General features: G+C 40.9%; 1 protein-coding gene and 1 long non-coding RNA gene across 3 annotated transcripts in view; one reads left to right on the top strand and one right to left on the bottom strand.

The window, feature by feature from the left end:
* Window positions 1-25,200, bottom strand: part of MAML3 (mastermind like transcriptional coactivator 3) — a 306,372-nt gene that overhangs the window by 87,892 nt on the left and 193,280 nt on the right. For both annotated transcript variants that reach the window (XM_088056732.1, XM_088056733.1), the window contains one exon: window positions 6,153-7,637. In XM_088056732.1, coding sequence (XP_087912858.1) covers window positions 6,153-7,637 — 1,485 coding nt within the window. The remainder of the gene's footprint in view (window positions 1-6,152; window positions 7,638-25,200) is intronic.
* LOC148184205 (uncharacterized) lies at window positions 18,902-20,050 on the top strand. Its single transcript, XR_015772713.1, has 2 exons — window positions 18,902-19,061; window positions 19,691-20,050. It is a non-coding gene; the product is annotated as an uncharacterized LOC148184205 (long non-coding RNA).

Here is a 25,200-nt window from a genome sequence, read left to right as displayed (position 1 = left end):
CATTTCAAAAGCACAGCACTTCACAACTGCAGTTGTAATGAATAAAACTGAAGGAGAGTTGATTGGCATACATTGAATAATTAAACTATCAGACCTGCTATATAACAGGATAAACTGCTCCTTACGTAGCAATCTAGATCATGTAGGAAGGAAAACTGAAAAAAAAGGAAGTAAAATAAGGGACATTTAATATATACTTTGTGCAGTCAGTAATACATATTATCTGCCTCTAATATTTTCTTTACAGATGTGAATAATACACACTATAAGTCTTCAAGAAACTTGACAAGAAGAAAATCACACAACAATGTATTTTTATAAATCTTAAGCAAATTGAGAAGTTTCTATGAATCAAAGAGTTACCAGTACAACTGTGTTAAAATGGAGAAGACCAGTTAATCTGACAGACTCTAGCAAAACAATGGAACAACTCTCTACCAGCAATGATTTAGAAGATTTCACAGTGAATACTGGTCAGCATGGTTTCAGAAGAGTAGGTTTCACCAAAGAATTTAATAGAATCATAGGGTTATTTAGCCTGGAAAAGACCTCTAAGATCACAGAGTTCAGCCTTTAACCCATCACTGCCAAGTTCACCAATAAAACACGGCCCTTAGGGCCATATGTGCATGTCTTTTAAATACCTCCAGGGATGGTGAATCAATCACTTGCCTGGGCAGTCTGTTCCCATTTCTTTACAATAGGATGAGTGGTTTAGTTGGGGCATGGGAGCAATGCTCTTATACTTTGATTTTGCAGGGTTTAGGTTGGAGAAAAAATTGATATTGAAGAAAAAACATTGCCAAATAAAATGAACAAAGTTTGTATTACATTAATAACCCAGAGGTCACAAAATGAGGAAACACCAACAAAATTGGGTTTTAGGGTTATGCCATGGAGATCTTAGCCAAATGCTATTCAGTGTTTTTTTCTGGTGATTTATGCTAACATGGCCTCCTTTACAACACAATGGGCAGGTGACAGCAGGCATGGTAAGAAAGTTAGGCTATGGTCACAAATTGCCTGGTAAGATAGAATTCACCCAAGCACATTTTGTTAACCCATTTGTCCTTAAAAGTCTACTGGAGACTGATTTCCAGGGAATACATTTGGACTTTTGTAAAAGGCAGGCACAGCATCTAAACTCCAAGTCAAAGCTTTTGTGGAAAGCAGTATCTACAAGTCAAATAGGGCATAGACAGGCATTCACTATGGATTTGTAGGCTGCTCAGCAAGTGGCGCTCACTGTCTCCCCTAAAATCTCGTTAGACAGTTGTTTCTCTGTCACACTTTGATGCAGTGAATACAAATCTTTCTTCTTTACTTCCAGATAAACTTTTAAAAAAGGCCAAATTCCAGAACATCAATAATCAATTTTCTCACTATCTGAAAGATAACCTTCAAGAAAGTGTAAAATCTCTTTTACAATTTCAGAGACAGACACACCCTTTCACTTCTAAAGGACAATGATGATTATGTTTTGGAAATATTCTCAGGACACATGTCTCCCTTTATTTTTGGCATGCAAAACCAGACTGAGCAGATGATACATCTTGAATGTGTAAGATTAAAACAAAGCACAGATAATTAAATATGAAGATATGTTTGCAGGATGGTGTAATTTCTCTCCTTCATTCACATCCCAACAATTTTAAACAATATAACTAGTGGTTTTACTAGGAAATAATTGCAGCATTCTCACAGTCCCATGCTGTGGGGTACCCCCGCCCAGGGAGGCAAAGATTTCGTTTCAGATAAGCAGTGTTAAAGTGAGAGGCGTGGTTTTAAAGCACAGGAAAAATAAATTCCACCCTCTGCCTCTGGGGATGTGCCCTGTGAGCCCAGGAAGAGTTGCCCCAACCCTGGACCCTCATGGGGTGGCAGCCCAGGGTGTTCTGATTGGTTCTGTGCCCCTGGAGCTTCTCCCTTCCTATGTCCCTATTAAGACCCCAACCTTAAACTCCACTGTGGGTCAGTCTCATAAAACCCCTACCCTGCCTCTATTCTGGGCTCTCTGTCTCTGGATTTAAGCTGAGTTTGCTCTTGTGTAGAATAAATCATTTCCTGAGATCAACCAAGCAGAAACACATCTCGTTGAGTCCCATCTCGGTCACCAGAATCCATAACCTCCCTGGACTTGATCCTGCAACTGCGGAATGCAGCACCATGCAGGCAAATAGCTGTAGTCTAGTTTTCTTACACCCATGGAGAATTCTGTTTTGTTTTGACATCTTACTACTTTCCCTCAAACAAGTGGCTCCAAACTTCAAATTTTGCCTCAGCCATTCAACTTTTATTCCTTTGGGCTGCTTTTTTCTTTTACCATTATGCATTCATATTGACCAGCTGGAACCAAGAAAAAGCACAGTTAATTATTCCTAAATTTCCCAAAGAAAACATTTTTACTTTTTCCTGTTTGAAATTACTTTCTGGTTTGAGGAAAAAGAGAAAAAAAGTGCCTCCCATAAAACCTTGCATACATCTCAAAAATTTAATGGGACATTTTATCTTAAACAATAGCGTAATTTTTGAGAAGGTGGATTAAGGCTTTCTTCCTTTTATTTCTAAAGTTGTATAAGAAGTCTAAACAAAGCCACTGTTACATCTTGGTGTGGAACTGATTTCTTTTTTTATGAGATGAGATCCAGAAAAGAAGAGGATCTCTATCCCTCAAATAACCAAAGAACTTATCAGCCCTGTGAAAACCTACTTGCTGGATTAGCCTATGAGTCCCAGATAAGCAAGAACGGAAGAGCCACCCAGAAAAAGCAAGAGCAAAAAGGGCAACACTTGCCACACAGTCACAAACTAACAACTGGTTTAGGGCAGTTCAGGGTACATGGAGCAAGGTAGAGATCAGGGAATTCTAAGTACGAGTCTGACAAAGTGGAGAACAGTCAGACATGAGGTAATATTAGTAGGACAGAGTCCTGATAAGGTAAATGAGCCAGGATCCACCATGAGTTTTGCTGGATATAGATGGGTCAGGATCTGCCTATGGTTTTAACACCCAGTTCCAGAAAAAAATCCCATCAAAATTACCTTCAGGCCACCTTTGGAAAAATCCCTGACTCAAAAATCCAAACCAGTATCTGCTTTGTGTAAAAATGCCCCAACCAGTGCTCCTGTGAAGAGAAACAAGGTATAAAATGAGATGTAGGACTTAATGGTTCAGGGTACATGGGTTGTTCAGCAACAGTATGTTGAGGGCTACAACTGCAGTGACAGTACCAGTATTGAATCTCCACAGGAAAGCAAAGGACCAACACATCTGATAGGAAGAGTCTCAATACCCACAGTGCACAGATCCTTTAGAGAACTCCTACTTCTGTTGGATACTAGTTCTGCTACCTAGGCTGCTTATTTAGCACTATGCCTGTCTAACCACTCACACACATATTGAGCAGAAAGGCTTCCTCTCTTGACAAGAGTAGCCAGTGATGCTCAGCATGCCCAGGACACAAGCCCAGAACACTGACACATTAACAAGATAGTCATGGACTGCTGACCTCCACAGAGCATTTGCAAGGCTCCAGCTGACTGAAAAAAATTGTGCTTCTCTCTAAAATACACTCAAAGACTGAAGCAATGAGTTAATAAAAGTATGCTACTTATTACAACAGAAGTACCTCAGGCACAAATGGGTTTTAGTTAGCATCCGTTCATATGCCCAGAACTAAGCCATACCTAAATTTAACAGCAATACACAGAAAATAAGACAAGGCTTAAGTACGTCAGATGATCTCTAAATCAGCTTTTGGTTCTCAAATATGCCCTTGTAAGAGTAACTTGACAGAAGCATACGGTCTGTACTGCTAACTATTAGATGCAATAGGTAGATTTTTTTTCTCCTTAAACATAATTTGTTAAATCATTGTGATTATTTAACACAAACATACACTTTTACAAATCTCTGTCAAACCCCAAAACTACAATGAAAGTAGAAAGTATAAACTGACAGAAAGATACATTCACTTTACATTCAGATATGTATTTCAAACTGAAGAGTGCAATATTCTTATTTTTCATCTGTGACTATCAGCATGTAATAAGTCATAGAATCAGATAATCTGCATCAGTCTGTTTAACTTCACAATATCAACATTTTTACCACTTTTGCAAAAACAGTAAGTTCCATCAAGCACATCTCACAATAATAAGCTTTCTAATTTTCCACAGGAAAATGCTTTTCAGGGAAGAAGGAGAGAAAGCAGGAAGAAATACATTACAGTTAGAAACTTATTTCAACCTTTCTCACCAAAATAAATCCTTTCAGTGTAGGCAAGTGGGTTCCACAAGTAGTAAAGGACCTTTTGATGTCTACACAAAAGCAAGAAGCCCCTCATCCTGGGTGGATCAATAAATGTGAATTGCACATAATATATAACAAAGTATGGCTCTGCCTTAAGTTTCTTCTTTGTCACAGAAATGACTTAATATCTGGACTTGTTTATGGAAGAATGTCTAGTTCTATCCAAACATTTAGCTTTTCCTATGTTAAAAAAAAAAAAAAAAGGAACTGAGTGAGATTACATATATGAAACCTTGGCTACCCATTCATATTGTGGAATTGCAGAGAGATATTAACATGAATTTCTTGACTTATGAAATGGAGGAGATGGAATTAACTCTTTCACTCAGGTAGTTCATCCTCACAGCTGTTTGATATGTCTTTGAGTTCAACAGATTTAACAAAAGCAAAAGAAAGGAAGAATAAAGCATTAGGCAGCATGACCAAGAATCCTCTGCCTCTCAGTTACAAACTGACAAATCTGTAGCTACAATTACAGTCTGAGTTCCATGTCATTATTGCAGTATTTCTCTCTATGAGCCTTCCCAAAAAGAAAAGGTTTTAGACCACCTATGTCTAACAAAATAGGCAAGCAGAATGAATATAAAAATACGAACCTTTGAGCTGTCACCATACATCCTGAACCAAAACCAGGAGGCAGATGAACATTTATTTTTGTTTTGCAATTAATTTTAAATAATATGTGATGTGCTCTGACCTGGTAAAGCTCCTACTTCTCCTTATTGGTTGATCTCCAAACTCTCTATAAGCTGAAGGAATGACAAAATTTGCTGTATTTCTACATGCATTGCAGTGTGAGTCACAGATAAACCATGGTCAGAATGAAGTATTCCTTGTAGGTGGTGTGGAAACATCTAATTTAGTGAAGAGCTGTTATGCTAAAATGATCAACCAACAATTCTATTAGTGTATTATACACTATCAGTGTATATCAGACTTCTTGACATGTTCTGGTGTCACATAACTTCTGTGAAGGCATCACCTGCTTAGGGAAGTCATTATTAATTACAACTAAGGATACCCTGCTAACCCAGGAGGCAATAGGGCATTGATGTAACCACTATTCAAACTGGTTATTAACTCATTACAAAGCTCATTCCCAAGCCTGGCAACTGCTGCACCAGAGTTTAGCATGGAATACATGTGAGACAGTGATGCCAAGGCTCTGAAGCAAACATGGCTTTAGCCTCTTGCTGAAAGACAAAATACTTGGCGTTGCTAAAGACTGCTTGAAAGTCCCTGAAAAAACCATCTCATCTCATCATCATGGTCCAAGTGCCACTAGGAGCATTCTGTTATTCTTACTTTTTCTGGTCAAAACCAAAGGCACTTGACACCCAAAATGTTCTTCCTTTGCTCCCAGAGCCAAAATGCCAAAAATGCTGTTTAAAGCTGGCTTGATCTCTACCCCAAGAAGAAGGGACCAACTGCTCCATCTTTTTGTTACAATGCTAACTACACTGTGGGAAACAAAGCCATGCAGTGGTTTGGGATCTACAACCCACCAAGTATTGCACTATGAAAAAAAAGGAAACAAACCCTCCAAGGAAGAGTGACTTCTGACCCAAAATTTGCCAGAGTCGCCCTAAGCACTCATCAGAAGAGGCACAGGGAAAGGGCAGTGAATTAACAGCAGGTCTAAAGTATAATGCAACATAATTTAAGTTGTTTCTTAAAATAATCAGGCTTCAGTACCACAAGAAAAATCCAAGAAGCGCCTGCAACGATATTCCAGACTTTCCCGGAGAAAGAGGAGGCAAATGGAGGAGACTGGACAAAGAGGTACTAAGCTTTGTATTGGCCTCTTGTTGTTGCCCACACATTGTGCACTCACACTTACCTGACCAAGGGCAGGGAGTGTTGGATATGCCAAGGGCTGATTTATCATTCCTTTCTGCTTCATTATGAGCATGCGTTTCTGCTCCTCACTCAGGTGTGCCATCTGAGCTGGCATCTGTGTCTGCTGGGACTGCTGCTGCTGGATGTATGGCATCATGGGGTTCTTCCCGGGATTTGCCATTGGTGGGGTCATCCTCTGACTCAGATCAGTACTGAAATGGGTCAGTGGTTTGGTGTTGCCATAAGAAAGCATATTGGGCTGTTTACTCAATGAGTTTGTACCCAAATTATTTGGCTGCTGACTGATCAGGTTCATGTGATTTTGAGGGAGGTAGTTATTAATTGTGGTCTTCTGGGAATTGTTTGCCATAGGAGGCACTATTGGGTTTTGGTTGTTAAAGGCTTGAGAATACATCATTGGACTATTTGGTTTGTCTGCACCAAAGGGTCCTCCATAGGGACTAGATGGAGGCCCCACCGGTGACCAACATGAGGGCTGATTTGGATGTTGCTGCTGCTTCTGCTGCAAGAGCTTGGCTCTTTGCTGCTGCTGGGCTGCCATCTGCTTGAGCTGCTCAGCTGGGGACAGGTCAGCACTTGGCAGGCTCACTGGCCCAGGCCCCGATCCTGCCATGGCTGATGCTGGGTTCATCCGGAAGGCGTTTCCAGAGCGCGCCTGCATCTGTCCAGGAGTGTGGGCCTGGCTGGGAGTCTGAGGGGACTGGACAACACAGTTTGATGGTGATTCAGCAGGGACTGGGGCTGGTGGTGCGCTGGATGCAGAAGCAATGCTGGAGCCTATGGAAGTGTTGGAAAATGGAGGACCAGAAGAAGATGGTCTGACCTGGGGAGACCCTAATGGGACATGAGCAAATGGAGAATGGGATGGATCACTTTTTACGCTTGCACTCTCCTGAGTCTCTGTGGCAGGCCTGGGAAATTCAGGCTCTTTCTTCTCTTCAAAGTCTTCATTGAACAAATCCTGTATATCATCTTCTGGGACAGTGTTTGCCAGCTCATCTATGAGCTCCTGCCACTCCTGATCATTTAGGTTAATGTCTGAGAAGAGCTTGTTCTGATTTGAAAGAGATGTTTCAGAAGTGTCTATGCAGTTGGAGTCATCTGAAGGCTCTTGCTTTAGTTCCTTGTTCTGCAGGATGTTAAAACTATCATCCAGCTCATTGCAGCCATTAACAGGGGGCTTTATCTCAGAAAGCCCACCATTTTCACTCAAGTCTTCTAGACCACTCCTGTGAGTTCCACTGTTCTGCAGGGGCAGGGCAGCTTTTGTGTCAAGCTGGTGAAGAGGAGAGACAGCAGGCAAAGGCAAATTAATGGGCAAGCTGTTGATTGCCTCAATACCTGGCACATCCTTTCGTGTCCGCTTGCTGGTTGGAGAAAAGTTCCCATCACAAACTCTGTTCTGTTGTTCTCCATTGAGAGGTGAACGTGTGCCTTCCAGCTTCCTTTTGACTGTCTCTTGAAGCTTAAAGAAAACAAGAGGAATGAAAAAAATTAGCCATTTGCAGATGTAAAAGAAGTTCTCATGGGCACTGTGACAAGGTACTCCTCATCAAACCAGTGACAATAAATTTTAAAACTGATTAGGAAGTTTGTCTGATTTCATTCTTATGCCTTGATCAATTTGAAAACACAGTCTAAAAACCAGCAAACAACCAAACACCTCCCCCTCTCCCAAACAAAACCTTCCCTTAACTAGGAAAGCAGGACTGTACAATATGTCTCTGCTTTCCAAGATGAGTCTGTGCTACCTTCTAAGAAATTTAGGGAGCAAGTTGTCTAATTCAGCATTTTAGTGTCTAATACAGGGATGAGATTTGAACAGTGTGCCTAACACAGTGAGGATTCTTAAACTGGAAAAAAAAAAAAAAAGAAAAAGGAATCACTAAAATTTACTACTCACTCTGAATTTTTCTTTTTGTTGGAAGTTTCTAGAAGCTTCTTAAAAAATAACTGCAATATTGAGATTGACTACTTATATTGAAATGTGTTGCTGACAAAAAAAAATTAACATAGTTTCTTTTGATTAGCCATGTGTTTTTGGTTAACATATTGAGAATCACTTCTAAGGAAGAAAAAAAAATATATCCACCCTAGAAAATAGAAGGCACTTTGCATAATGTTAATCAAATAATGAAAAAAAGGAAATCAGCTATGTGCTAGAAGCTAACATAAAACATAAATAGCTAACAGAAATAATAGCATGACAGATCTACAGAAAAGCAAATAAATTGGAATATAAGAATTTTATAAAAATTCTGTATTAACATCAGCTTTAAGTCAGGTTATAGAAGCACAGCAAAGAACTTTAGCAAGCAACAGTGCTCCCCACTCACACCCAAGCTGAGTCCGTTACTTATGTACAAGGCTAAAAAAAGCATCTCTCTTTAGCTAAGGCAGAAAACAATAGTGGGGAGGGGAGGAAGCAAAGAGGTCACAGGTCTAACAAATGCCTTCAGGACACACTTGCATCCTTGATACTAGAACAATAGAAGACAAAATACTGAAAGATTTTATCAGTTTTTAAAGTATTCTTGCTGGGAAGAAAGTCCCATATATGCAACTCCCACCCCTTCCCTAACCTAGAGGTCCTCAACCTTCTTTCTTCTCACAATCCTATTTATTTCTCCCATCCCAGAGGGCTGGTTCCCCTTTCATTCCATGTGTAAGACAGACAAGCAAACCCATATCTTGCCCACGTTTTGGAGGGAGTGGTTCTTGGAAGGCTGTACTCTTCGCCTACCCTTCAGGCCAGTCTGGCCTCTTTCAGGACACAATGCAGAGGAACGTAGCCATTGCAGGCATTGCTGCAGCCACAACTGAGCATGCATGGGACACCAAGCTACAGGTGAGGCTTCTCTTCAGCAGAGAGCCAAGCAGAAAGACAAGGCTAGGAGTCTAAGCAGACCACCAATTCCTTGATTTGCACTGGAGCAGAACAGCTTTTTAATGTGGGAAAATAACTAATACGTGAATATGAGTCCCCAGTGGGTCACTGTTGGATAAATAACCAAGACTTTGCTGCCTGTTCTGCCTTGCACAAAGCCAGTGTGTGCCAGGCAGAAATTCCTCCACCTCATGCCTTCTGTGGTGCCACATAGACCAGCTGCTCTGTAACCACAGCCTCTGCCACATGGCTGGTCTCCTCCTCTGGTGTCTGGTCTTAAAACCCTGGAGAGTTGTGGATGTTCATCTAGGAGATGAGAAAGTTCTGAGCTGACCTTTATAGCACCTTCCAGTACCCAAAGGGCCTACAAGAGAGCTGGAGAGGGACTTTCTACACATGATAGGACAAGGGGTAATGGCTTCAAACTGACAGATAGTAAGTTTAGATTAGATATTAGGAAGAAATTCTTCCTTGTGAGGATGGTGAGGTGCTAGCACAGGTTGCCCAGAGAAGCTGTGGATGTCCCATCCCTGGAAGTGTTCAAGGCCAGGCTGGATGAGACTCTGAGCAACCTGGTCTAGTGGATGGTGTCCCTGCCCATGGCAAGAGGGTTGGAATTAGATGATTTTAAGGTACCTTCCAACCTGGAGCATTCTGTGAATTTATGCTTATGCAGCTCTGTAGCAGCTATCCATACCCTGAGTCTCTCCTGTCCCCAGTTTCTGGAGATGAGGGAACAGCATGGCCACTGGTTTGCACCAAGAAGTTCTTCTCCCTATGTTGCAGGTTGTGATGGGGAACTAGCCTGCAGCAAGAAGGCTGTGAAGGCCCATGTTTTGGGCTCCCCCTATCAAGTCCCTGTCACTGTGCTCCCACTCCTCTCCCAAATGCAGCAGCTCTTGTCCCCATGAGCTCCACAGATGCAGGTGGGAAAGCACACTGTGCCACTCTCTCTAGGTTAAAGACTGGCATAGTCAGGTTTAGCAACCACAAATCCTGCAACAGTCTGCAGGAGCCCACCAAGCTGCAGAGCACAGAGCCCTGCAGGAGAGCATCACCTTCTCATCTCTCTGTGCCACAGCAGCAGAACTCTGCTAGCAAGAGGCACTTGCCCAGAAGTTGTAATTGATTCAATTACTGTGCCAGTGGAAAGGAAGTCCAGGAGTAGCATGAAGGATCAAAATCAGATCTCACAAGAGGGCTTATGGTATGGCTCTCACCTCTGCTGCCTCCCTCCCCTAAAAACCCATGTTAAACTGAACACTGGTGTGTGGCATTACAGCTCCCTGCTGCTTTTTGAGTCATGTATTTGCTGTGCTGTAGAATACTACAGCTGAGTTGGTTCCACTCATTTTTATATGACCCTGGATCAGACCCTGGAGAGAGGAAAGGATGGTACAGATGTAATGTAATGGCACCACCTCACAAGTACAACACCACAGCCCCAGGGCAAGAAAAGAAAGAGCACACACTGGCCTTAAGTGCAGGTGGCCAGTTGATATAATGGGTTAAAATAGCATATTTAAATATTGCCCCTAATGTACCACTCACAAAATTTACAGCTGAAATCACCCATTTCAACTCCTAAGCCATCTCACTACAAAGTCACTATTGCCACATCAGAAAAAAAACCAGCAAGTGACTCAAGACCAAGCTCAATGGGCATGCACAGGCTAAACCAGGATTTGAAGAAATGTTTGAAACCTATTGGGGCCTTTAACCCAAATTTTATTTTATTTATTCTATTTATTCTATTGACCAAATTTATTCTATTGACCAAATGCTGGGCTAAAGTAACAACAGGACTTGGTGACAGGCTTCTCATCGAGAAGTAAAGTTCCTATAAGGAAAAGATGGGAAAAAATTTTGTCTTAACAACAAGGGATGGAGTAACGAGAGTGTTTATATCCTGAGGAATACAAGTCAACTGACTCAATATGTTTTTCAAGTTTGAATGAATACTTTACAAAAATATTGGTAACAGTGATACACATTTACATGGTTTCACACTTTCAAGTTTTAAAACACTTACTATTTTATCCTGAATCTATCATCTTTTTTGTATATGAATGTTTACCAAAAGAATCAAAACTATCTAGTGGCAAATAAACAGCTCTAAAAATATCGGTTCCTAAAGTTTTATCATGTGCTGGAACATGGATGTCCCCCTGTACAAATATACAGTGACTTTAGTGAAATTAAAAGCAGTCCCAGTATATAAATATTCATAATTATGTTCATTATGCATTACAACAAAAAGCAGCTTGACATGGAAACTATTTTCTATCAAATATAAAACATACAGAAGTTGTGCCTTGCTGCAAAAAGAAATTAAATTAAACCTATTCTAAGTTTGTATCTCCACACTGTTCTCCTTCAGAGACTTTAGGATTTGGGGCATTAACAGGCACTAATATTTTTATTTTCTATGTCTGCTCATTGAAAAACTGTAGGTAGACAGAAACTTAACATGAAAAGTTTGTTTGAAGGCAACATGATGGGTACAACCTTTGCATGTGGGGAAGCTCCTTGCATTTGGAAGCTCAAGCATTTTGGTGGAGTTGTGAGCCATAACAATAGATGCATCTCCTTTTTCTGAGGTACGGCACAGAAATATTTTTATCAAATGATTTCATTATTTCACTCCCAACCACCATATTAACTCCCAACCACCATATTAACTCCTGAATTGCTTGGATATCCTATGCTGAGCATATACTGGCAAACATTTTACCACCACCAGGATTCCACAGTGTCTTAGACTAAAACCCCAGCACTTCCCCTTCCCTTCTCTCCATAAACACAATCCTTGAATTAAAATAGTATCTTTTAAAGTACTCTCCCTCTCCTTCTTAGTACAAGTACACAGTTTGTGCATGTTTTACAGCACACATTGTGAAGATATTAGCAAGAGTTGAGAGATTTATGTCTAGAAGCAGAAGACTGTTGACACCTAAAATAAAAATAAAATAAATAAAAATAAAAAAATAAAAAGAAAAAGAAAAATAAAAAGAAAAAGAAAAAGAAAAAGAAAAATATCAAACTCAAAGGAAAATGTAGAAATAAAACAACCTCCTTCCAGCTTCATAAGCCTTTAGCTTTATTCACACTACATATTTGGTTGACGAATCTTCATTTCACTGCAGTTTTCTACTCCAAAGTACAAGATGGTGAAGCAGGACTCTTGACTCTTTATATGCCTTTGTAAAAAATCCAGTTGCAGAGTGAGAAAAGGTCAAATTTTGGCAAGCTGACTTTTTAAATGACTTTCAATTGGAGGAGAAACAGGGGTACAGAGGTTGTGCGCGCAAACACACACTGACCAATAATCAGTCTAATCCAACCCATCCTGAAATCCTCGGCAGAGCTGCTTGGACATGCTGTGACAGACCCAATAGATAAACAAAAATGTGTGGGGGCTGTCAGCAGGGCTTTCTTCTGTGAGGAGAAGCTGCTCTGCTTCATCTCACCAGCAGAAATCCATTTTTCAAAAGAAATGAGACAGAGGTACTGTTGTTATAGCAACAGCCGAGCCACTTGGCAGCCCATCCTCCACTGTGGAGCTGCCTTTGGTGGGCGGCTGTTCCAGTTGTACATGGGGAGTGACTGGGGCTGTGGCAGCAGAATATCCTTTCATTGCTCCTTAAAAAAAAACAACACAAAAACCAGAGAGAAGTGGGGAAGCCGAGGCTAAATTTTCTCTATGCCAGTAGAAGCTGGATACAATTCACAGGGTCTAACACAGGTCCACTTCTCCTCTGTGAGCCTCCACATAAGGAAGCTGATGTCACTTCTACGGATGTTTTTGTGTACTATCTACATGTAGCCACTGACTTTCCTCTCCCTAGGGCAGTTTTAGCCACTTCAATACAAGACAAAGGCAACAATTCCGAGAGGTCTGGTCCACTTGGTTCCCCTGCTCTGCTGGAATGTGCTCCCTCTGAAGCTATCTTTGCTCCCTGTGGGAAAGCAGAGAAACAAGCCAAAGCCCAAAGTCCATCTTCCTCAGATAAACATGTTTACAAAAAACAAGGGTTATTATCTTCTCCACATGCTCCTCTGTGACTCTTTCTGTTAAACATTAATCTATTCAATTCTTCATGTTGAATCAGTCTGCCCCACAAGTCATCATGACCTTCAGTTCCTTTCCATTAAATGAATTCAAGTCTTGGGCCTTCTTCCAGGGTTTCTACTCTCCCTTCCACCAATGTGTCGTTTGCCTCTGCTTTCTTCTCCCTTCTTTTCCTGGAGCTTCTCCAGAAAGCTCTTGATATGTCTTACCTCCAACAGGGACTACTTACATGAGCTCTGCCAAACACCACCCCAATTCATCAATCTCCAGCTAGCACCCTAAAAACTGAGTCAAGATTGCTACTTCCTGTGCTGCACTCAAATCCTATTAACAATTTAGGAAGAGTCCCAGGAGTGGCTATGAAGTGACAATAAACAAGTGGATTCAACATGACAGCATCTAAGATTAGTAATGAATAATCTGCATTGCCATTTGCATGCCAGAAATTGAGCTTCAATATCTGAAAGGATTTTTTGCACACACCTCCTTGCTGTATCACCTCTGATGCTGCTATTCAAAAGTCGGAGTTGCCAGAGGGCCACTGCCTGAGGTACAGCCACATCTTGTCATCAGTGTTTTAGTCCACCAGCTCCATTGTGGCCTCCCAATGACACTTGCTGCAGTGTCCTGCAGAGGTGGTGGGGAGCAGAGGACACCCTTTCAAAAACCCCTGTTAGAGCTGAACTCAGACAAGCAGCCAAGCAACATGAAGGTGAGTTACAGATCACCACTTCCCACAAATTAAAGTATTTCATACATCCAACCACACCTCTACTATCTTAACTTCTTCATGCTGCTGAAAGCATGGCACTGATGCCTGCTAACTCACTTGGATGAAGTCTGATGTAGTAAATTGATTTTGGAGCACAATTGCTCATTTGAAGCATATGCTGTTTTTCGCCATGCTAGACGTGGCTGCCCAGCTCTTATCGGCCAGGGCAATGTTTCAAATATACAGGAAATTCATGTTGTAAAATCTGTCTGAAGTTGGTAAAATCTTATCCTGCCAACCTAGCAGTAACCTGTTCAACACTGCAGGCTCACAGAGTACCCTCTGCCTCAGGAAAGGGGTCAACCTTCTGTCCCTTACCCTGCAAAGGGCTGCTGGGGTCTCTTGTCATCACCCTTGGTTTTGCCATCAGTCACCAGAAGAACAAAATACCTCCCAGTAATAGTAAAACGATGATCAAGGCACTGGGTAAACCTGCAGGAGTTAGCAGAGAGGAAAACAATCCGCTTCCTCACATTTTAGCCAGTCAGACAGGAAGGGGTGCTCTCTGAAGAGCAAGAGTAAACAGTTTTGGTGCCTGAATGCAAAGCTGGCAGCACAGGCCCATTGCTAGAGCTGCCTGCCAGCTGTCAGGGCCCCAGCCACCTGTCAGCCTCCCAGACACCAGCAGGAGCTGGATCACACTGGGAGATCAAGCAGAGAACAGGGCAGAAGAGTAACAAAAAAAGGCACTGCATGAGAACAAAATAGCAACAGCACTGGGGAAGTCAAACCAGGTAAATGCTGTGACTCCACCTGCACTCAGTCAGCCAGGTAAGGATGTTGGTATGTGCTAAAGCAGCTTGAGAAAAGCTGAGTGCAAAGACATTGCACAGCAAGTTTAATTGAACTTTGGAGATTATTTAATGGAGGGAATGCTGTTATCACTGTCAAAGAGCCTTCCCACCCAAGTGTGTGATCCACATGGTTTACTCCACTTCAGATCTATCTAATTTAAACCTGCTTTGGCCCAATGGGGTAAACACTGGCAAAGCAGTAACCTCATTGCTTTGGGAGTGCCAGCATTGCTCCATCTGTGCGAAACTTAGGAAGGTACTAAGAGCCTATAAGCTGAACTACTGAGCTGGCAGTCCTTACTGCTGCCTCTCACACCCAGCAGACGAACTCTGCTCTCTCTGAAATTGTCCTTTGCAGACGGCTTGAACTGATTTTCAAGGTGTGTTATGAGGCTTTAGTCAGGCAGCCTCCAACTGACTTTTCTGGGAGTTATCCTGAGAAGTCTTCACCTTTTCCAATCTGCTTTGTATCTAGATAGAAGAGAGAGTAATGATAAAAAGCAGACTTTTAATAAAAAAGTCTGCTTATTATCATTAAAAAAATAAAAGAGATTATTGAAGCTGTGCATCCCAAAGAACTACAAATCATCTTTTATTTCAGAAAGAAATGCAGGAACCTCTTGTATTTTAAACTAAGAAGCAGCAAAACAACACGCAGTGTTGTTGCACATGCACCATAGCTACTCAGTTGCTCTTTAAACTGTGTATCTGACACTAGGAATGATTTCCTGGGGAAAATCTTGTCCCAGCTCATCCTTGGATGAGCACAAGACGTAGCAGGCTAGCGAAGTATGCTCACTGCATCTGGCCTGCCTAGCAAGGGTTTTGTGAGACATGAAAGTATTCCTGCCTTCTGCAAAGAAGGAGCAGCTCTGAGACACACCTTTCCTTTCCTTGTCATTGAGGCACCCAATAGGATGTGAGATCTGTTCCTGATATCAGAACTGACAAACTAAAACCTTGTCTAACTGAGGTAAGGAAAAAGCCCTTCCTATGGTAAGTACAAGTAAATTGCCTTCCAGCTGCTTGCAAAATGCTGCCATGGCACAATCTACATACATAATATACTACACCAGAATATTCTCAGAGTAGCTTCAAAAAAAGAACCAGAAGAGATGGCATGACAGAAGTCCCCGGATGACATTGTAGATTTCCATGGACTGTGAGTTTCTACTGGATCTCTTTTACTACCAAAGGCTGTCTAGTGTAGGATCTCTAGAAGACAGATAGAAAACTGACAGAAGGCTGAACCCAGAAATGGCACAGTCTTCCATTCATATCACTGGTGTTAACTCCCAACACACATCACCTCATGGCGACATAGTTACTTATTCCATAGTTGCATGAAGCAGCACCTTTCAGCTCCTCAAATCAGTGTGGGCTAAGAAATTTCAGGGATTCTTCTACATGGCTAAATTCAAGTTCATGCTTTTTGAAGCAAAGTGTTTCATACAATTGGAAAAGGAAGGAAATGAGAGTCACGTAGTCTATACACCATACCTGTTCAGGCCCACACATTTTAGTCACCCTCTTGGGGAAACATCATAAATGAAACTTCCACTTGAAAATAATTTAAGTATCAAATTAACAGATTTCAGCAATTAACACATTAAAAGAAAAATATTGTGAATCAGTCATTCCGTGCTGCAAACAAAATGGTGAATTTAGCCTCCTTTTCCCCATCTGTTCCCTGTGCCTGAATGGGCAGCTTGGCTGAGGACGTAGGTCAGATGAAGATTTCTCTGCAAGGACAAATACCTTTAAAGGAATGCAGGTTATCTAGGTACAGATTGAACAATTAATGATACAGTAAACATAGCAAAGGAGACTCAAGCATGGGGGAAGGAGAGAGAAATTAATGTTTTGCATGGTAATTAATTCTCATATTTTTTCTACATTTTAATTGTTTGCAAAGTAATGAGACGTCTTTCGGGGAAAGGAAATAAAAAATCCAACATGGGACAGATGAGTTTGGAAATAAATTTGTGCTAAGCTACTGACCATTTAAAACATAAATAACAAAATAAAATAATTGAAAATCCCAAAATAGAAAAATATGTCAGACACAGCTTCTTCCTTCAGCGAAACAATTCCCTGATCAGCACAATCAGCTTGATCCATGTCTAGAAAAGAAGAGCAATGCAGGAACTGGTTGTTCCTCTTGATTTTGTATATCTCTTTAAAAGAACACAGGCAGCAGCAGTTTTGAAAGATTCCTGGACAAAACCCATGGCTCAGTCCTGAGAGGTGCTGAAGCCCTCGGGTCATAGAACCATAGAAAGGTCTGGGTTGGAAGGGAACTTAAAGAGCATCCTGTGTCGACACCCCTTCCATGGGCAGGGATAACACCCCAGACCAGGTTGTTTAGGACCCCATCCAACATGGCCTTGAACACACCCAGGGTGAATCCTATTAACGTCACTAGGAATTAAGAGTGCATTGATAAGGTCATTTCTACTGCATCCAAATTTCTTCAGAGATAGACACGATGTCTGATGGAACAACTACTCTTTGCATTCATTTTTTGGCTTCAATGCAAGTTATAGCCAGTACCTGGGGGGGAAAAAAAAATTTAAAAAAAATTAAAAAAAAAAAGAAATAAAAAAAGCAAAAAGCAGGATCACTGAAGATCTGTGGAGATTCAAGGAATTCAAGGAGTGTATAGGATGCCCCAGACATGTTCTGATTTATTCTGAGTACAGTTTAGGAGCTATTTGCTATGGGCTAAAGAGCAGACAATACTGAATAGCAGATTTGCCCTAAATATGGCCAAGTAAACCATACAAACTTTAGCTCTTTGTGACCTCAGTACCTCCACCTCAAGCTGACCTCAGGTCTCACAAAGGTACACAGCACAATTGATAAAAAAGCACGTCTGGTCTTCTAGCTCCCAGCAATTACCAGAGTCACAGACTCACAAGGCTAGACCTGCTGTGTGGCATGAACTGCAGATGTACTATTAAAGTCTACTGATGAAGTGTAAAGAAAAAGATTTTAAGCAAATGAAGGCCCTGATTCAGCACAATATTTAGGCTATGGTTCACCTTGAGTACATTAAGCAACCTAAAATAGAAATAATGGTTTATACAATGAATGACAACATCAGACCAAGACCTTTGCTCAGGTCTTATCTTCTTTATTTCATTCACAGCAGCTGTCTCCATCCCAGGATAAACCTCTTCCTCTCTCCCCTCTTATTCTGAATATACATACACAGTGTTGAACTCACGTCAGGAATGGCAGGAAGATGCCCAAATCCCAGAGGTGTGTAAGGCTTTGGGATCCCTCTACACAAACCAAAAAGATTACCAGGAGAAAGGTGGGCAGTGTTCTGCCAAACAGGTCACATTCCCAGTTAGTTGTGGCCATGCACCACATTACAACCAAGCACTTTTATCTATTTGTGTATTTTGAAAACAGCTCTCCAAGGGAAGGAATTGCAACTCATAATGCTATAGATGTCTGTACATTCCCAGTGTACACAATACAGGTTCTTTTTTTACTTTTTCCCTTTTGCTGTTAAAAAAAAATTCCCTGTTTTTTCCACACAAGTGCACACATTCACATGTTAGTCACTGCCCATGATACTCACATGGATTTTAATCTCAGCAATCTATGCATGCTAGGCATATATTAGCATCTAATTAAAATTAAATTTAGACTTCAAGTCCCATTCACCACTGAAAGTTTATGCCCTGAACAGTGCTAAATAAATGCAAGACAATAAAGCACTTCTTGTAGGTAAAGACCAAGTCACAGAGAACACTACAGTTCTCTCCTAAATCTTGAAGCACTAGACATCATAGTTTGCTGTTGGATAAGCCAGAGAAATGCATTATAAGCCAGTGTGAACTCATACAATGGACTTCCACTAATCTTATTTATCTTTCTAAAGGACTTGTCCTTCCCTCCTTTTTCTCGTGTTGTAGGAATATGCCTTGGATTGCAATGTAAGATGTGACCAAAAGTATGTATTCTATTACCAGCTGTCAAAACCAGGTGGTTCAGGTTCTTTATCTCTTCCACGACCCACCCTCCCTCCAGGGTGATATCTTCTGTTAATGGGCCATTGAGTCTCACTGAGCGACAGATAAAATTACATCATCCCATTGTGAGATGCTCCACCCAGGGGGAGGAGCCAAGCATTCCTACCTGGATATAATCTGAGACCTGGAACACCACAAACAGCCATTCTCCACTAGATTCACAGAGGAAAACAAGACCCATCTACACCACCACTGGACCTCCAGAGAAAAACTACACCCTTTCTACAGGATCACTGCTTCAACAGAACCACATCTGTCACTCCAGGAGGACTGCAGCCACGATTTAATCGGACTGCTACCAACATCCTGACCAACAGGGTATCAGATTGTATTCTGACTCTCAGTGGGTTGTTTTTTTTGTTGGTTTCTTTTGTACTACTGCATTTTTATTTTAATTTCCTTAGTAAAGAACTGTTATTCATATTCCCATATCTTTGCCTGAGAGCACCTTGATTTCATTGTTATAATAATTTGGAAGGGAGGGGTGGAGGGTAGTTTACATTTTTTTCCTTTTCAAGGGGGGTTTCTGCTTTCCTTAGCAGACATCTGTCTTTTCAAACCAAAACAGAATGATAAGCCACCTAGTACTAAGTGCTTTTAATTTGTTAGTCTGAAGACAGTACTCTTGGTCTGCTACCAGAATTATGTGGATTTTGGTCTCAGAGAAAAACATAGGTGAAATTACTCTTAAAAGAAAAACAAACCTAATTGTGTGTCAATGCCCCCCCCCAATTTATCACTTAAATGTTGTCATTCAGATGCAAACATACGTGAAACCTCTAATTTTCACTTAAGAAAACAGAGCAAAGAGCTGCCTAAAAAGTCAGTGGCATGGTTAGAACTGGACTCAAATCTCCCAAATCCTGTCCCTAGCCAATGGGAATACAAAATATCTTTTATTTTGTCTGATTAATGTGCTTTTGGTTCTCCTTTTTTTTCTTATTCAGGAAAAAGAAGAAGTGTATATGGGGAACTATGAAGAGGACGAGGAGTCTGGGAACTCTTGCAAGCACCATAAGAAAGGTGCAGGCAAAAACAGGTCAAGTCATTCCAGTCTTAAGAATGCAATTCATACCCTCTGTACCAGGCTGAGATGGGAATGAGATAAATCATGCTCCAGAAAGTGTCTTTTACTTTTTACTGACCTTAAAGGGAGCCTTGGTAACTAGCGAAAAAAGACACATCCACAGTCAGATGCCTCCATATGGACCCTCCCCAAGCCACTGTTATTTTCCCAGTCACAGGGCATTAATTACATGCTACTGCTATTGACACTTGTGTTTAATAAAGATTTCTGTTTGCATGGATCAAGTCTTTCCCCCAGTTTTATTTCCAGAGGCTTCAGTTTTGTTCCACTAAACTCTAAGAAAATAAGATTGAAATCTTCATAGTTTGGCCTATAATAATGACACTACATTTACTCTTGGAAAGAGTGTTACTTTCTTGCCTTGTCATGGGAAGGAAGGTTGTGTGGCTCCAAGTTCTTCATTAGTAACTAACTTACATGTTCAATCACTTCTGGGTTATTAAAGAGAGGCAAGGAGAAGGGGAGAGTTAGCAGGAGGAGCTTCAGCTAAAATCCCAGATAAACAGTACATAGTCTTACAACCATGAAGGTCTAAGCAAAGTCTATAGAGAGGGGGGGAAAAAAGTATTTTTAATTAGACACACAGAGGACCACAGACAAACTTTGGGGTAAGCAAGCACTTCCTCCTTCTTTAGTTAGTTATAGTAACCTTAGTAACAACTGTAACAATGAGCAGACATGCTAAAGAAATTACATAAAATCACATAGATACTGGGCATATAGGATTGTGTGCAAATCTGCTGTGTGATAAAATTTCCCATAGTACAATATTTGTTTTTAAAGGAAATTACATGGGCAACAGGTTGAGTTTTTTCCTAGGGCTATTTACAAAACTCATTTATTTTTTTGTCCTTTCTTCTAAGCTTTTCAAAACAGTAAAATGAAAATAAAAGCCTGTCAATTAGCATATTTCAGAATTAGAGTAAGGGCCCAGCTTTAAAATACACAGCTGCCTAAGACTGACTTTTTTTCAGTGCCAGGCAGATGGATGATATAAGGCCAAAACCAGCCTTGAATAGTATGGGTCCTCTGTAAGATTTGCAGGGGACTGTGATTTCATTGTATCTGAGGACTTAAGCCATTATTATTTTTTTTTCCCTGAACCCCAAAAGCTGTCTGATATTGCCAAACTCCCAAGTCAGAATTGCAATAATCATATTAGAAACATTTAACACTAAACAGAGAGGATTCTCTTGAGTCATCAGTAAAGTAGTAACAGCCTTCTCCTCTCCCTGCTAATGAGAAAGGACTACAATGCCTTCTCTACAGCAGCATAGCCTACCCAATGAAGTTTTCTCTGTACAGAGCATGGAAATGTTACCAAACAGAGAACTATTAAGTGGGCCCCAGGTAAAAGGCTCCCTAAGGAGCTGTGGGGGAACAAAATAGGCCACAGCACCCTTCTTGGGAGTGCAGTCTTCCCAGTTAGATACTGTTGAGCAGAAGTTCAAACCACAAGGATTCAGACTAAACCACAGAACTGCAGAGATTCTCCTCTTGGTCCCAGCACAGCAGGGCTGCAGACAGCCTGTGTGCTCTGGCATTCCTGGCTCCAACCTCTCCTAGTGAAGGCACACATACAGGAGTTCTCCCTGGAGATAAAGTTGTGCTGCTGCCTAAGAGCTACAACTGGTCCCTGCCTCCTCTGCTTTCCCAGCACTCTGCTGGAGTCATGGAGCTGTGATCAGAGTGTCAGCAGTGATCAGAGGAAGCTGCAACAACTGAGTGGCAAGGTGCCATCTCAGAAATGTGCAGTGATGTGAGGCTGCAGGGAGCTGGGTGTGAAATGTTCATCAGGCAGGTGGGAAACATTTGCTCCTACCTTGCAGAGTCCCATGTTTTTCCCTCTACTGTCCCAGTTCAGATCTCACAGCCTTGTAGTGTGAGCCTTCTGCAGCCTCAAGTTTTCTGGCTCTAGAAAGCAAGGTAGCCTTAGAACATGAGCCTTTCTTGTGACAGCTACAGGGCCTCTGCTTGCCTGGTGCATGCTCGTATTCTGCAAACAACCTCTTCTCACCTTTCTGACTGCTTTCTTACCAGCTCTGGTGTTTACAGTCTTGAATAAAGATAATAAAAATAAAAATAAAATAAAAACTGACCTCATTAGCAGTTTCCTCAGAAGGTGAATTGGAGCAGGGCATTTGTCTCCTCCAGCAATTTTCAAACTCACATGAAAAACATGAAAGGAGACAAAGCCTAGGGTTGCTCCAGGAATTCCGTCTACTGCAGATGAGAGGAATTTGCATAACATGGCCCCTATATGCAGTGCAAACAAGAAGCTTCTACTACAGCTGTTTTCTTGACTTTCCTCATTTCAATCTACTCTTCCGGAACACTAAGAAACCTTCTTCACACATGCAGGGGGTTGCAAAAGCAAACTGTGTACAGATGGGCTCAGCAAGAGGTTCTTAGACCTGGGATAGCTGAAAGGTGTGCCAGGGAAGTGGCATGGAAGTGACTGTGTTCCTGTTCTGTTTCTTACACTCTTCTTGCTCACTGAGAGGATACTGGGCTAAATGCCCCTTTGAGATGACCCAGCATAACTGTTCCTATACCCACAGTGTTTGCAGAAGAAATGCTGCTTAGAAGATCTTTACTGAAATAAAACAAACAGAACCCTCCCTCTACCAGATTTTCAATGTTCTTGTTATGAAGCATTTTGACAATAATAAATGAGTTTACAAAGTAGTAGATGTACCATGCAATGTGGTAGAAATTAATTTCTAGTAGCCCCTAATTAAAGAGGAATTGGTGTGAAATAGCAACCTTAAAGCAATCCCTTGCTTTATTGCTTTTTGAACATGAACTGAATGGCAGACTGTGGTCATCCGACCAAAAGGAAACCAACTGACCATACTTTCCCCTCTTCCCCTGTTCATCTCCCACCTTCACCCAGAACATGCAGCTCCAACACAACCAAAACCTACCTATCTGATTCTGGATTTTGAAAGATTGTTATTACAGTTTGGAAGAAGGAAGAACTGTGATAACTACCACACCAAACATGAGGAGGCATAAGTAAGTAATTTTAGCTGTTAGGATCTCAACATCCTTTGTAAAGGTGTTAAAAATACATATTGTGATATTGGCTTTTCACAAGTATTAAGATGAATGTTATATGTATAATGTTAGATAGCTTTTGCTATGTCTTTTTCTTTTTCTCCTGCTAAAATTTAAGCAAAAGTCAAGAGGAATTTCAGACATTAGGGTTAGGTCCTTCCTGAGCAAAGAAGACAACCTCCAGTGAACAGATGATGGGGCCCAGGCTGCTATCAACGCTGACCGCCTGTAGAAGAAAGAACCCCAGGCCAAATAAAAAGATGATAAAAGAGACATTAAAACCAAATGTGTGTGCTCTAAAAAGGCGGACCCAAGGAGTGGCCACGCAGAACAGTTCCTGGAAAAGTTTGAATATGCATGAACCCATGTGGCAGGAATGCTATATAAAGGGTCTTTCCAAAGCACCAGGTGTGCATAGAGCTAAGCACCCGGCCATTTTAACCCTTTGCTTTATTGTCTTTGTCTCCTATTGTCATTTTGTTTATATTAAACCTCTTAAAATTTATCAGGTGAGTGAACCTCATTTTTCACAAAGAGAACTCCCCTCACTGTTATCCAGTGCATAAAATGTAACTAACAGCTATTTTTTCATATATAGTTTTTATTTCACATGGAAAGTGAAAGACACCAGTAGGAGCCACAGCCAAGAGAGCCTTGAGGCCAAAATCTTCAATATGCTGAGGCCCCAATACAATGATGTCTTATCGAAAAATTTGATTTTGCTAGAGAACAGATCAATGACATCATAGATAAAAAGTCACAGAACAGATAAAAGTCACTTAAGAAAATGTAAATTGTCATGATACTCAAAACACATTTTCTCTGCCTTGTATGTGTAATGGAATCCCATCTGAAAATGAAATCTAACAGAATTTAATTAAACAATAAAGTCATTAAAATTTTGAAAATATAGAAGAATAAATATATGGAGATCCTAGAAAGGCAAAGAGACCATTTTTTCTTTTTCCTAGCTTTCCTTACTTTTCACATATGATGCTGTGACTCAAATTAACTCCACATAAATTCTGAATATAAAAAGATCACCAAATTAATTTTTTAATAGGGAAGGGAAAAAAATCAACCTCACTGAGTAGAACTTGAACTCCATTCCTCAGGATGATTAGTTTGGCCACTGGAGGGCTCCAATATTGTTTCTTAAAACAAAAGAAAGTTTACTAGGAAGGATAAACACATAACAAATAGCCTGGGCAATAAAGTTCAAACATAATACACAGTCTGAACCAAGATCTATGGGCTTGCAAGCATTCAGTAAAAGGCAGGACTAATTTAACAGTTGTTTTGCTCTTGTAACATAAAAGGATTTGAAGAAGAATAATTTTCTTACAGTTTGGCTATAAACATCTCCCCCACCTATTAAAATAGTTTTTATATGCAATTGCAGAATGAGTAGATGTCTGCAGGAAAGCAAAACCCATAGGTTTTCTTTGGACATGCTAGTAAAGCACCTCTTTTTGAATGCCCAGTGCTGCAGAGTAGAAAAGAAGCACATTCTCTGTCCCTCTCATGACTCCAGTCTTCCCAATGAAAGTTTACGGAGATATATCAGGCAACTCAGCAATTGGGAGCACAGCAGGATGCTCCCACCACATAAAGTCCTTGACAGTTCTTTAGATAAGCCATTGTTGGAAGTTGCCTTTTATTTTTTAAGAGGATTTATATGCTCAGGGGCAAAAAGTCAAGGAATAACTGGCTTTAAAACTAATGGGTCTTTTCCCAGTAGCATGGCAGTCAAGATCTTATCAGAAAAATGATATGTGGTCCTGAAGAAGCAAGTATAGGCACTGATGTCAGTTACTAAGCTAATGACTGCAGCTTATCAGCTGATAAGCTAATGACTGCAGTGCTCCAGTTAAGGAAAAAACAGAAGCTATTTCATTATAGGAGCATGAGAAAAAGTATTTTGGACATCATTCTACCTACAAACTTACAGGAGGGAAAAAAAATCTAAGTACCCCCTGGACTCCCCAATCCTTCCAGCTGGAGAGGATGGTGGGCTATGATGGGCTGAATGTTGAATGTTTCACACTTAGCCAAACTTTACAATTGACTTAAGCAGTGCTAAAAATAAAGGAGGTTTATTTGAAATATTGCAAGATGCTAGTGGGTACTATGATAAGCCAAATTACTCTTTTTTGATGAAGTGCACTGTATTGGGTTGATGCACAGAACACTATGGTTTGCTGGCACAGTCTATTTTCTTTTCCTGCTTTGATGTAAAGGAAAAAAGAGAAAAAAAAAGAAAAAAAAAAAAAAGAAGCTTGCCTAAAATATCCCTGCTGCTCTTCTGTA

Source organism: Pseudopodoces humilis, chromosome 6 (assembly GCF_049639895.1).
Source record: "Pseudopodoces humilis isolate 2021_Gansu_Grassland_sample_001 chromosome 6, ASM4963989v1, whole genome shotgun sequence".
NCBI lineage: Eukaryota > Metazoa > Chordata > Aves > Passeriformes > Paridae > Pseudopodoces > Pseudopodoces humilis.
Note: the sequence above shows the minus strand (reverse complement) of the source record. Positions and strands in the feature narration are given on the sequence as shown.